The 12,560-nt window shown below is 54.6% G+C and overlaps 1 protein-coding gene across 23 annotated transcripts in view; it reads left to right on the top strand.

Annotated features, from left to right (window-relative positions):
• Cacna1g (calcium voltage-gated channel subunit alpha1 G) overlaps nt 1-8,434 on the top strand; it is a 66,566-nt gene extending 58,132 nt beyond the window's left edge. For 17 of the 23 annotated variants that reach the window (XM_090351011.1, XM_090351013.1, XM_090351012.1 and 14 more), the window contains 8 exons: nt 28-161; nt 380-450; nt 586-664; nt 762-883; nt 1,280-1,633; nt 5,729-5,906; nt 6,159-6,328; nt 7,401-8,434. In XM_090351011.1, coding sequence (XP_090207137.1) covers nt 28-161; nt 380-450; nt 586-664; nt 762-883; nt 1,280-1,633; nt 5,729-5,906; nt 6,159-6,328; nt 7,401-8,132 — 1,840 coding nt within the window. In that variant the 3' untranslated portion in view covers nt 8,133-8,434. Of the gene's footprint in view, nt 1-27; nt 162-379; nt 451-585; nt 665-761; nt 884-1,279; nt 1,634-2,341; nt 2,486-4,217; nt 4,353-5,728; nt 5,907-6,158; nt 6,329-7,400 lie in introns of all 23 variants that reach the window. The other 6 variants (XM_090351005.1, XM_090351007.1, XM_090351006.1 and 3 more) reach the window with 3 other exon arrangements.
• Nucleotides 8,435-12,560: the final 4,126 nt, after the last annotated feature.

The raw sequence follows: 12,560 nt of genomic DNA on the forward strand, positions 1-12,560 counted from the left end.
CAGGAAGCTGTGTCCTGGGCTTTCCAGGTGGAACCAGTTGGACCTGGCCATTGTGCTGCTGTCCATCATGGGCATCACGCTGGAGGAGATCGAGGTCAATGCCTCGCTGCCCATCAACCCCACCATCATCCGGATCATGCGAGTGCTTCGCATTGCCCGAGGTTGGTCCTGCTGCCTGCCCGTGTGCCTGCCATCTCCCATTGAGCAGCTCACAGGAAGATAGCAAGGGTCTGTTGTGACAGTGCTACCAGAGGGGAAGTTCAAGGGTTGGTAGAAGTTCTAGACTGGCTAGCCAGCCCACCAGCCCCAATCCCTCTGTAGCCTGGCTTCAGGCCAGGGAGCCAGGGGGACCAGCTCATGACATTGTCCTGTTCCTCAGTGCTGAAGCTGTTGAAGATGGCTGTGGGCATGCGGGCGCTGCTGGATACAGTGATGCAGGCTCTGCCCCAGGTAGCTGGAAGGCGGGGGACGGGAAGGGTACTCTTGGGGAAGAAGAGATGTCCTCCAGAGGGGGTGGAGGGAGCTCAGGGAAGCTGACTTGGGAGACCCACTGGCACCTTTTCCATTTCTTTTTCTCTTTTCCAGGTGGGGAACCTGGGACTTCTCTTCATGTTGTTATTTTTCATCTTTGCAGCTTTGGGCGTGGAGCTCTTTGGAGACCTGGGTGAGTTGAGGTTGGGGAGGTTGGAAAGGCCCAGGGCTGGGAGACTAAGGGCCTCTGGGAACAACCTGAGCCTCTCTCCCTTTTCCTCCTCCCCCAGAGTGTGACGAGACACACCCTTGTGAGGGCCTGGGCCGCCATGCTACCTTCCGCAACTTTGGCATGGCCTTCCTGACCCTCTTCCGAGTCTCCACGGGTGACAACTGGAATGGCATTATGAAGGTGAGAAGGCTCACCCAAATGCGACCCCTCCCAGCATGGCTTGGTTGCCAGGGAGGCAGCCCCCAGTGAAGAACCAAGATTCTTTGAGAAAATGAATTAGCCACAAATAGAGGCATATCTCCTTCTGTCCTCCAAGCCAGAACACTCTGGAACTCCCTCTCCGCAGGGCAGGATCTGACTCACACTTCCCTGGGCAGCCTTTAATTTTTCTCTGCCCCCAGGACATGGAGATCTCCCTCCTCCCCTTCCTCCTCCTTCTCCTCCTCCTCCTCCTCCTCCTCGCCCATTCTCCTCCTTCTACACTCTGTGACACCCATGGCCTGATTATCCACGACAGCTCCATCTGCTAGCCTCTCACGTCTATCTGGCCTCATGAGTGTTTTGCATCTCTCCCAGGATACCCTGCGGGACTGTGACCAAGAATCTACCTGCTACAACACCGTCATCTCCCCCATCTACTTCGTGTCCTTTGTGCTCACCGCCCAGTTCGTGTTGGTGAATGTGGTGATTGCCGTGCTGATGAAGCATCTGGAGGAAAGCAACAAAGAGGCCAAGGAGGAAGCTGAGCTGGAGGCCGAACTGGAGTTGGAGATGAAGACACTCAGTCCACAGCCCCACTCACCACTGGGCAGCCCTTTCCTTTGGCCTGGGGTTGAGGGCCCTGACAGCCCCGACAGCCCCAAATCCAGGGCCCCCCATGCAGTGGCCCACGCTGGAGCAGCCTCACACTTCTCTCTGGAGCACCCCACGGTGAGCAGCAGCAGCCCTTGCCAGAGAGGAGAGAAGAGGGGTCTGGGGCTGGAACAGGGTGGGCCTGACCAGCAGCTCAGTGGGTGGTGGACAGGGAGTGGAGCAGGTCCCCAGCTCCTCCTCCATTACCCCTCCCACTTGGATTCCGAGAGGCCAGTAGCCACCTGCCCTTCCCTAGAGATGACTGTCCACACTCACTGCCCAGGGTCACAATCAGGAAAGAGGCTGGCAGAGAACTGGCTTGTCTACTCCCTGCTCATCTGGCCTGCTGTGGCCTTCCTTTCCTGGCTCTTAGGTTCACAGCTAAGTTTTCTGTTTCCTTCCTGTTTCTTTCTTATCCTTGCTTGGTTGCTAATCCTTTCCTACCCACCCTTTCACCTGCTGCATTCCCTGCCATCCTTGCCACCCTTTTCTCTTCCCCTCTCCCTCCTCCTCCATGGATTCTTCTCATCTTCCCATCTCTCCTTCCTTCTCTCACACCTCCCTCTTCCCCAACTCTCTTTTGCTCTTCTTTGTTGCCATGTGCGTGTGCGTGTGTGTGTGTGTGTGTGTGTGTGTGTGTGTGTGTCCTATGGGCCTCACCCTCCACTTTTCTCCTTCTGTACCCCACATCAATTCCCTATCACAACTCTTCTCATCACTGTCCCTGTGACCCCCCCCCCACTGCCCCCCTGATTCTCCTGCTCCTTTTTGGGCTGGTCCTCCCAGGACAGACAGCTGTTTGACACCATCTCCCTGCTGATCCAGGGCTCCCTAGAGGGGGAGCTGAAGCTGATGGACGAGCTGGCATCCCCAGGGGGCCAGCCCTCTGCCTTCCCTTCCGCCCCCAGTCTGGGCGGCTCCGACCCGCAGGTTACTGTGCTCTGTGCTGTGCCCCTCCCCCCACCCCAACTGTGCCTAGCTGTGCCCTGCTGTGCTGTGCTTTTGGGGAGTCTGGGGGTGTTACCTGAGGCAGAGGAGTCACAGGCCCCTAGTTGAACATCAGGCTTGGTAGAAGGCAGTCAGGGGTACTGCAGGCCCTATATAGACCTAAACGATAGAGAGGCAGCTGAGTTGCCCTTCCAAGAGAGAGAACGAATGGAAGGAGGGAAGAGGCGCAGAGACGACTGGGGCAGTGAGACCAAGGCACCAAGTCCAGGCAAATACAGCCTTCAGGATAGAGCAGGTGGCCAGGGCACCCTCAGAGGCACATGTCTGAAGCTACAGTGTCCTCAGCACCCCACCTCCTGCACCTTGTCCTTCGGTGGCTTTGTAAGCCGTGGTGCCCCTGAGATGTGAGAAGCACTGTCAGTAGTCAGGGGATTTCAGGAACCCAGGATTCTGGACTCCCTGCAGACACACACACACTCACACACACTCACACACTCACACACACACACACACACACACACACACTCACACACTCCCAACCCAGGCCAACCCCTTCCCACAGCCCTTTACATCTTGATTTCTTCCCTTGCTCTCCTCCCCTTGGTCAGGGATGTCACCATCTCCCTCCCCAGGTCAGAGGCTGCAGAGTTGCAGTAGGGCCAGGAGACACGTATCAGCTCCACAGGCCCTGGTGGATAGAGGGGTAGGCAGGCAGTGTCCAAGGAGGCCTTTAGCTAAGGAAATGGACTGTGAATCTCATGTGGTAAGGGGCTGTACCTCTTCTTGGTGGGCGGGGGAGAGCATGAGTCCTTTCCCCAGGTCACCCATCCTCAGAACTCAAGGAAGCAAACGTCCTGGAGAGAACACGATGCACCCCACAAGGTGACCAGGGCAACGAGACATGCTGGCTCCCACTCCCCCCCAGCATCCTGTAGACACTGAAGCCCCCCATCCCCTTCCCCTGCAGATCTGAGGTATACCCAGATGGACTGGCAGCCTGAGTGTACCCACTTCAGCCTGGCTGGGAGGGCGCCTCCCAGGGCTCAAGTTGGAAGTGGCAGGCAGCAGGCTGCAGGCAGGAGGAGGAGGAGGGCCCTGGAGGGGAGAAGCCAGAAAATGGAGGCAGGCCAAGTCCTGCCTGGCTTTTGGAAGCAAAGAGAATAGGCAGAAAACAGCTGTCAGATAGTCGGCATTGTCCCCAGTGTCCCTCCCCACCCCCATGCTGCCTCGGTCTGCAGAGAGAAGAGACTGGCTTTGTTGACCTTTCTTCCTTGTTTTGTTGTTGTCATTTAGTATCATCCGTGAGAGAATGGAAGCCCTTGCTACTCCAGCTCTCTCCCTGGGTGGTGGTAGTGTGGGAGGGGGCTGCCAAGGTGCCTGGGGTATCTTTCGAATGTGTTTCTGTGTCTCTTTGCTTTGTCCGTGTTTGCTCTGGCTCTTTGGTGCCCGCCACAGCCTCTCTGATCAGAGCAGGAGGTTGAAGCGGGGAAAGAGGGAGGGGGTGGCTGGTTTATTTGGGAAAGAGGTGGTGGGGATCAAGGGAGTGAGAAGGATGCCTCCTTCTCCTTGCTTTGTGGAAAGGGAAAGTGGGGGCTGAGAGTGTGTGTGTGTGTGTGTGTGTGTGTGTGTGTGTGTGTGTAGTTTGCGCATGCGTGCGTGTGCCCAATGTACACCGTCCTGGTTTCTCATGCCTGCTCATCTCTCTCCTATCTAGATCCCTCTAGCTGAGATGGAGGCTCTGTCTCTGACGTCAGAGATTGTGTCTGAACCGTCCTGCTCTCTAGCTCTGACGGATGACTCTTTGCCTGATGACACTCACACACTCTTACTTAGTGCCCTGGAGAGCAATGTACATGCACACACCCCTTTCCTGCTCCCCCAGCCTGGGCTGGGCTGGCTGCAGGGCTCCAGGTCCTTCTTCGGCTCTGCCACTAGGCCCTGCCCCGAGGTTGTCCATGCAAGGGCATGTGGTGCCCCAGCCTTGGCTGGCATGAAGTCTCTCAAGTTCCCCAACTGCGGACAAAGGAATTAGATGTGATGAAATGAAGGCTTTGCCCAGAGGGACATAAGGACCCAAAGCATGTGGCATCAGAGCCAGTCTCCATATTTGGAGCCCTGTGCCCGCCAGCCTGCCCTCCCTGCCCCTCTTTTCCCTCCCTGCTCATGAGGCAATCACCATCCATAGTGGGTGAGAGCCACATCTCTGCTGCCACCACCATGCCCTTCTCCACCTGAAGGCTGTTCCTGTCTCCTCTGTCACTGTCCCTGTGTGTCCCTGTATCCTCGCCAAACTTCTGGGGAGGGGCTTCTTTGTGGTTGGGCAATTTTTTTTCCCACCCTTCCCCAGCTCCCATCCACTTCTGACCGTGAGCAGCCCCCTCCTCCTGGCCTTTCATTCCTGTTGTCGGTGCTGCCAGGCCTTGACCACAGGCTGGGGTCCTGGAGCTGGGAGGGATCATCCTCAACATAGCCGCCACCTACTGGGGTCGGCCTTTGACTGGCTGGGTCCACAGGGGCTTGAGGGGTGGAGAAACCCTTGAGAGGAAACCTTGGGCTCTCTTCTCTGGCATCCAAGGCTGATAATTATCTTCTTTTGAAACAGGTGTCCCCAGTCCTAGCCCCCTTCCCCAGTCTAAGTCTCTAGGTCTCTACCTAGAGGAGGAGGCTGTGACTTGCCTTTAGTGACCATCTGCATTCAACCAGCATGGACCCAGCTGGTTCCTGGGGCTCTCTTCAATCCAGTGGGTGGGGGGACCTTTAGAAAGCACTTGGGGGACTGGAGGTGTGGCTCAAGCAATAGAGCACCCGCTGTGAGCAGAAAAGCCAAGTGAGGGTTCAAGGCCCTGAGCTCAAGCCCTAGCACTGGCACACGTGTAAATAAAATGAAGGAAAGATAAGAAGGTGCTTGGGGACCACAGGCCGGGCGGGGGCTGCTCTCCCATCTCAGATCCCTCCCCACCTTCCTCCATCACTTCCAAGAGGCTTGCAGGCAATGCCCTGGGCACATTCTGGGGGAGGTAAATCTGCTCTGCTCCTTCCTCCCCATGTGGGGAACTCATCATGTACCCTTCCCCCCGCCATGCCATGCTCATGCCTACCACCATCTTGTCCTGGAAAGGAATGGGGAGGGGAAGGGGCCTGGCGGGGGAATCATCCTGTCAAGCTCGGCCTCAGTAACCTGACCTAGCTGCTCCCATTTCACCCCTTTTCCTGTTCCTTTTGCAGATGGAGCCCCGTACCAAGGAGGTGCCCCTCACACTGGGACCAGATTTGCTGACAGTGCGCAAGTCTGGGGTCAGCCGGACACACTCTCTGCCCAATGACAGCTACATGTGCCGGGATGAGAGCACTGCAGAGGGGTCCCTGGGACACAGGGGCTGGGGGCTTCCCAAAGCCCAGTCAGGTACCAGGACTGGGACAGGCCAGCTTGGCTTCCACAGGGAGGATTCAATCTTTCCTCAGATCAGTCCTGTCAAGGGCAAGTCTATCTGGGCAACAAAATAGGACTCTCTTTTCTCTGGGGAGACTCAGCCTGAAGGGGATAACTTCATTCAATGGTGGTGAGGGTAGGGGCCCTGGTAGAAGGGTGGAAGCAAGGGGCTCAGGCCTCCTTTCTCTGCTTCATTCTTCTCGCTTCCTTTCCCTTCCCCAACAGGCTCCATCTTGTCCGTTCACTCCCAGCCAGCAGACACCAGCTATGTCCTGCAACTTCCCAAAGATGCACCACATCTGCTCCAGCCTCACAGTGTCCCCTCCTGGGGCACCATCCCCAAACTTCCCCCACCAGGCCGCTCCCCTCTGGCTCAGCGGCCGCTCCGGCGCCAGGTGAGCAGGTGTGGAGGACTGGGCCGGGACTGCATTCGGTTAGGACTCCTAAGTCTGTTGGTGATGACCAGGGTTAACATTTCCATTCTTCTAGAGAACATTGTGTTCCAGCGGCACATCAGACTTGGTTTTTAGTCCCAGGGACTTAGTACTCGGGAACGCAGAGGGAATCATGATCACTTTCCTGTTCTTCACACTTGGGTTTCAGCTGAGAGGCACAGGCAGACTTGAAGGGTCTTCACTTTTGGCCAAGCACAGGACCCACATTCAAGAACTCTCATTTTAGGCCCATAGGGAGACAGAAATATAGGCAGTGTGGCTTTTCTGCTGATACCTGAGAATCTGCTCGGGCCTGCATCCTTGGAGAGCAGGCACAGTCCCTCCATTCTCATACATACTCACTGAGCAGCCTACCAGGTGCTAGGACACAGTCCCTGCCCTCTGAGCTCATGGTCTAATAGTGGAGAGAGACACCAGGCTCTTTAGATTCCTGAACCACAAGTCACAGCTGTTGGGTGCTTTACATGTAAAGCAGGAAGCAAAGAAAAAGGAAGGGAGTCAGAGTCAGCTCTCCTTGGGGTAGAGATTGTCAGGCCCTCCATCACTCCAAACGAGTACCTGCTCGTTTGGAAGTGTGTTCAAGCACAAAGGGACAGAACCTGTGCAAAGGTTGAGTGTCATAAAGGGACCAGCTGGGGACCAGAGCTGGCCTGGGTGCTTTATTTCTTCCCAGTGGTCAGGGGCTGCACCTTGGGAGAGACAGGGCATGGAGGAAGGAAAAGAAGTTTATGGGGGGAATGAAGAAAGGTGTTGGTGGGCCATAGAGGTCAAGGGCACATGGCCTTCGTTTGGTGGTAGAGAGCCAGCCATGAGTGAATGCATCAGACACTCAATTCAAGTCCTGGTGGGGTAGGACAGGGGCAGGGTGGGCCACAGTTACCAGTATGCCTGTTAAAGATGGTCCTGCTGCTGTTGCTGCTCTGCTGCAAGGAGGTGGGGGAGCAGGTAGACGCTAGATGGACAAGAGGGACAAGGGACAGTTCATGGTGAGCTCTTTGTCCACTCCATACAGGCAGCAATAAGGACGGATTCCTTGGACGTGCAGGGCCTGGGCAGCCGGGAAGACCTGCTGTCAGAGGTGAGCAGGCCCTCCCCACCTCTGGCTCGTTCCTCGTCCTTCTGGGGCCGGTCAAGCATCCAGGTACAGCCACATTCCCACAGCAAGCTCCCATCGAAGCACATGCCCCCACCAGCCCCATACCCAGGCCTGGATCCTAATTGGGGCAAAGACCCACCAGAGACCAGAAGCAGCTTAGAGCTGGACACGGAGCTGAGCTGGATTTCAGGAGACCTCCTGCCTGCCAGCAGCCAGGAGGAGCCCCCGTCCCCACGGGACCTGAAGAAGTGCTACAGTGTGGAGGCTCAGAGTGGCCGTCGCCGGCCTGCATCCTGGCTGGATGATCAGAGGAGGCACTCCATCGCAGTCAGCTGTCTGGACAGTGGCTCTCAGTCCTGCCTGGGTCCAGATCCCTCAAGTCTTGGGGGTCCGCCTCTTGGAGGCCCTGGGAGCCGGCCCAAGAAAAAACTCAGCCCACCCAGTATCTCTATAGACCCTCCGGAGAACCAGGGCCCTCGAACCCCATCCAGCCCTGGCATTTGCCTCCGGAGGAGGGCTCCATCCAGTGACTCCAAGGATCCCTTGGCCTCTGGCCCCCCTGACAGCATGGCTGCCTCGCCCTCCCCAAAGAAAGATGTACTGAGTCTCTCTGGTTTGTCCTCTGACCCAGCAGACCTGGACCCCTGAGTCCTGCCCACTCTCCCATTCACTCTTCTCCATTGGGTGCACATCTTAGCTCCTCCTGGGCCATATTCCTGAGAAGTCCCATAGAGATACCTGGGAGGCTCTCCTCCCTGCCTCCATGGTTCTGCAAGCAGGACTTCCAGAGAGTTCGAAGAGCAGCCCTGGCAAATCCGGCTCCAGGCAGAAAGACAGGGAGAGGCCCAGCATGGCTGAGGTTCCCATACCAGGAGCGATTGGGAGAAAGCAATACGTTTGTGCAGAATCTCTATGTATATTCTATTTTATTAAATTAATTGAATCTAGTATATGCCGGATGTACGACATTTTGTGACTGAAGAGACTTGTTTCCTTCTACTTTTATGTGTCTCAGAATATTTTTGAGGCGAAGGCGTCTGTCTCTTGGCTATTTTAACCTAAAACAACCAGTCTAGTTATTCCCTCTTCTTGTAAAGCACAAGCTGGGACCTTGAGTGCATTTTCAGCCCTGACAGGGGCCTATCTTCTGCGGAGAGTGAGAATCATTTTGGAAACTGTAATGTAACTTATTTTCTCCTTTAACCTCCTCATCATTTTCTGTAGGGGAAAAAAAAAAGCAAAAAAAAAAAAGAGAAAAAGGAAAAAAAATGAGATTTTACAAATGAAATGGAACCTTTTTATATATACATACATACATATCTATATATCTATATATCTATATAAAATAAAGTAATTTTCCAAAATAATCACGGTGGAGAGTAAAAGGTAGTCCTATGCAGATGGCCCAGCAGAGTTCCGGGGGATGGGAGTGGGTGGTGGAGAGGGGAGGTTCTGCGTGTGTGTGTGGGGGGGGGGGCATGCGCATTCTCGTGTGTGTGTGTGTGTGTGTGTGTGTGTGTGCACGCGCGCGCGTGCGCATGCATGAAGGTCATGCAGGCATGCGCATTTGGGTGTAAGTTGTGTGGTATACGAGTATACTCAGGCATGTGCATTTGTGTGTGTGTTCAAAAGAACCCAAACACTCAGCCCTGGAGGGGTTCTCCCCTGCCTCTTGGGGAAGGGGGAGGAGGAGGCCCTCTACCTAGCAAGGCTACGGAGAAGGAAGGACTCCCGTTTCTATCAAAGCTTTGTGGCTCCCTCTAAGCCATGCAGCTCAGTGAATATAATTCCACATTAACTCCTCTTTCTGCTGACAGCTATCAGCTATGCATTGAAAGCTGGAAATTGGCATAATGAAGCTGTTTTGGTTAATGGGACTGATGGAGGCTCGGAGGTGACTTCAGCTGCGGCTGATCTGGATCTGGGATGGGGGGAGGGGCAAGCTCTTCTGGGTTTTCCTTCCTCTTGCCTCTGCAGGGATTTGCGTCCTTCTGTCGGGGTAAAGACCTGGGTGGGCAAGGGATAGGGAGGGGGGAGGGGGGACTGGTGTCTGACTTCTGCATGGTGCCCTGGGCTTCTCCCACCAATACTGGCAATGAGTTGAGGTTGTGTAAATAAAACTGCTTCCTCTAGAGGATGTGGGGACCAGGGTGTGTGTCCAACTCCGCAGCAGTAGGGTCTGGGCTGGTGATTTATCAGGCAGCTGTGGGGAAAGCTGGCCCCCTGAGGGGTGATAACAACACCGGCTGGGTGCTTACTTGGTCTGCGGCTGCCTGCCCTCTGGGAGCCAGAGGAGGGAGGGGTGGTGGCCGCCACCGCAGGCAGGACAGGGAGGAGAAAGAGCCAGTGGGCACAGTGCCATCTTTCTGGTGCAACCACTGGCAACAGTCTCTTATCCGAAATCCTGGTGCTGAGAGGTGATAACAAGGGGCTCCACTGGCCTATCACCTGCCAGCCACCCCCAAACCTTTGCCCTGCTCCCACTCCTTTTGAGTCCTTCCCTTCAAGCCCCAGGACTAAATGGGTTGGGGTGGGGTTTTCTTGTTAATACTGGAGATCAAAGACAATACCACTGAGCTCCCCCAAACCCAGCACTGGATTAGATCCTTGAAGCCTCAGTGACAGCCTACACTCAGCCTCTCCCCCAACCCCATCTGTTTGGGCAGCTGGGAGCCAAGGTTGCCAGGCTGCTAGGCGGCTGGACCCACAGGCGTCCATCGTCTAGCTTGTGTTTCTGAAGCTGGGGAGAGCTTTTCTAATTGCTCTTTTGGACAGAAATGATACCACTTCTTGAAGCAAACACCCGGTTTGATCTTCCTAGAGTGTGCAATAAAGCCAAGCTCACTTTCCTCTGTCCTCCTCTGGTGGAAGAGGGGGTGATGGTATCCAAGCTGTTGCCTTTTTTTGTTGTTGTTAGCAGAGCTGTGCAAAATTCCTAGAGTTTTGTCACTTGAATCTGCAGATTAAGCATTTATATTTTTGTAGAATCTGTACCTGTCTATTCCCTGCACGTAGGAGATTTAACGATGGGGTTCTGAGATCTTTTATTTCCCCCTCTAGGGACTGGAGGATTCTGAGGCAAAGCAAGGCAAAGAGTTGACCATCTACTCCTTCCCTTATATCTACCCCACCCCTTTCTTTTCTCTGTGAACAGCTGAGCATCCCCGCAATACTGTGGTATGTAGAGCTATGTTTAACGGGCCCAGTTCTTTTAGGGATCTCCTTTTTCAGGTGTAGGGGGTCCCCTTTTTCTAGTAGAGGCCAAGAGAACTTGTGTGTGGTACATTGGCTATATGTTGGGGTTCTTTTCCAGAGATCTGCTGGTAAGAAAGGAAACCCTTTCCTGCTTGTTCTCTCTTATACCCCCACCAGTAGACCTGAGCATTTCTTGGAAGGAGGCAGTGTATGAAGTAGGGTATCTGGACATGACTGTATCAATAGAAGAAAAGGGAGAGAATTATGGCTTCTTCCCCAACGAGGTAAAATGTTTGTCAGTGATGGGATGTGTTGAGTCTCACTGGAAGTGAGTCTCGTATGCTGCCGCCGCCTGCATGTGGCCTGGCTTGGTGGTTACTGGATCCTGTTCCAGAGTTCCCAGGGTAGGATAGAGAGCCTGAAGGAATTTAGAATGGGGTTGATGGAGGCAGCAGGTCTTTCTGGTAGAGCCCCCAAGGCCAGCTGAAAATTACCTAGGGGTTGTCAGGGTAGGAGAGGCTTTGGAGGTAAGTATATCTCCTCTGGTGTTCTGCCCTTGGTCTTCCTGGGGGTTCTAAGGAAATTATGTCAATATCTTCAGCCATCCCCCACCACACACACACACACACACACACACACACACACACACACACACCCCTCAGGCTTGGCTGCTTTTGCTTCCTCCACCCCCAAAGCTCCAGGAAAAGGTCTGTCTGGAGGAGGGACTGGGAAGAGGAGTGATCTGAGCTGGTGCTAAAAACAAACCTGAGGCTCATATGCAGTCTCTCACTCACTCCGCAAGATGCCCGCCCAAGCAAGGGAAATACCATTGCTCGCTATTCCATGCAGCAATGGATTTAAGTTAAGGGACTTGCCCAAGGTCACATAGCTACAAACTAGCACAGGCAGAATTCTAGGGGTGGCTGTCTTAGCAACTCACACCATCCCAGGCTGTTCTCTCTGTAGAGGGATTAGGGCAACCTGAAGAGAATCGGGCTTGCAAGATGAAGTGAATATACAAGACAGTGGGAGCCTTTCTCAAAGCAGTCACACTGTATTTACAGAACTGTACACACAGGCTCCGGATGGGGCACACTCCTAGCCACTCCCTGGATGGGTTTCCAGTCTTTCATCGCAGGGCCAGTGGAGAGGGAGTTCATTCACAGGAGAAGGCTTTCCTCAGTTACAGGGCTGGCCAAGGCTGGCTCTGCAAGTCACTCCAAGTTCCCAGACACCGCCCTTCCTGACACAGCCCTGGCTTTTGGAGCCTAGAGAACCTGCTCTCCTCCTCCCTGCCCCACTTCCTGTCCTCTAATCCTGCCTCACCCCGACCTTGCCCACTTTCCAAATACGCTTCATCTCCACCTTCTTCTCTAATCCCTACCCATTATAGACTGGGGCCCTATGGCCTCTTTTCCCCCTTACCCGGGCCATAAAAGTGGCCCAACCTGTCCAGAGAATGACAGATATGTAGTGAGGGCACTAGACACAAGGTTGTAGCACTAGGCATTTTCACCTGGTGCTGATTCACAGAGAGACCAAGCCAGCTAAGGACATCCACATTCATGGACATCTGCAGACAAATGCCTGCACAACCCGCCTCCCTCCCTCCGCCCCGCAGGAAATGGGCTCAGTGAACACACATGGGGAAGTTCAGACAGGAATCCGGTTACCAGCGTGCAGGCACCCTAGAACCCGTGATAGCTCCCTAAGTCTGGGGTACCCAGAGAGTGGTGGGATTCAGAGGGGACTGTACTGTCATCACAACTTTACTGTGGACTTGTATCCTCCTCCAGGACAGGGGAAGTTGGGCAAAGGAGGCAAGAGTTCCAGTCAACTCCAGAAGGAGATTCTGCTGAGAACGCTGAAACTCTGTGGGAC

Source organism: Megascapheus bottae, chromosome 17 (assembly GCF_031878675.1).
Source record: "Megascapheus bottae isolate mThoBot1 chromosome 17, mThoBot2.hap1, whole genome shotgun sequence".
NCBI lineage: Eukaryota > Metazoa > Chordata > Mammalia > Rodentia > Geomyidae > Megascapheus > Megascapheus bottae.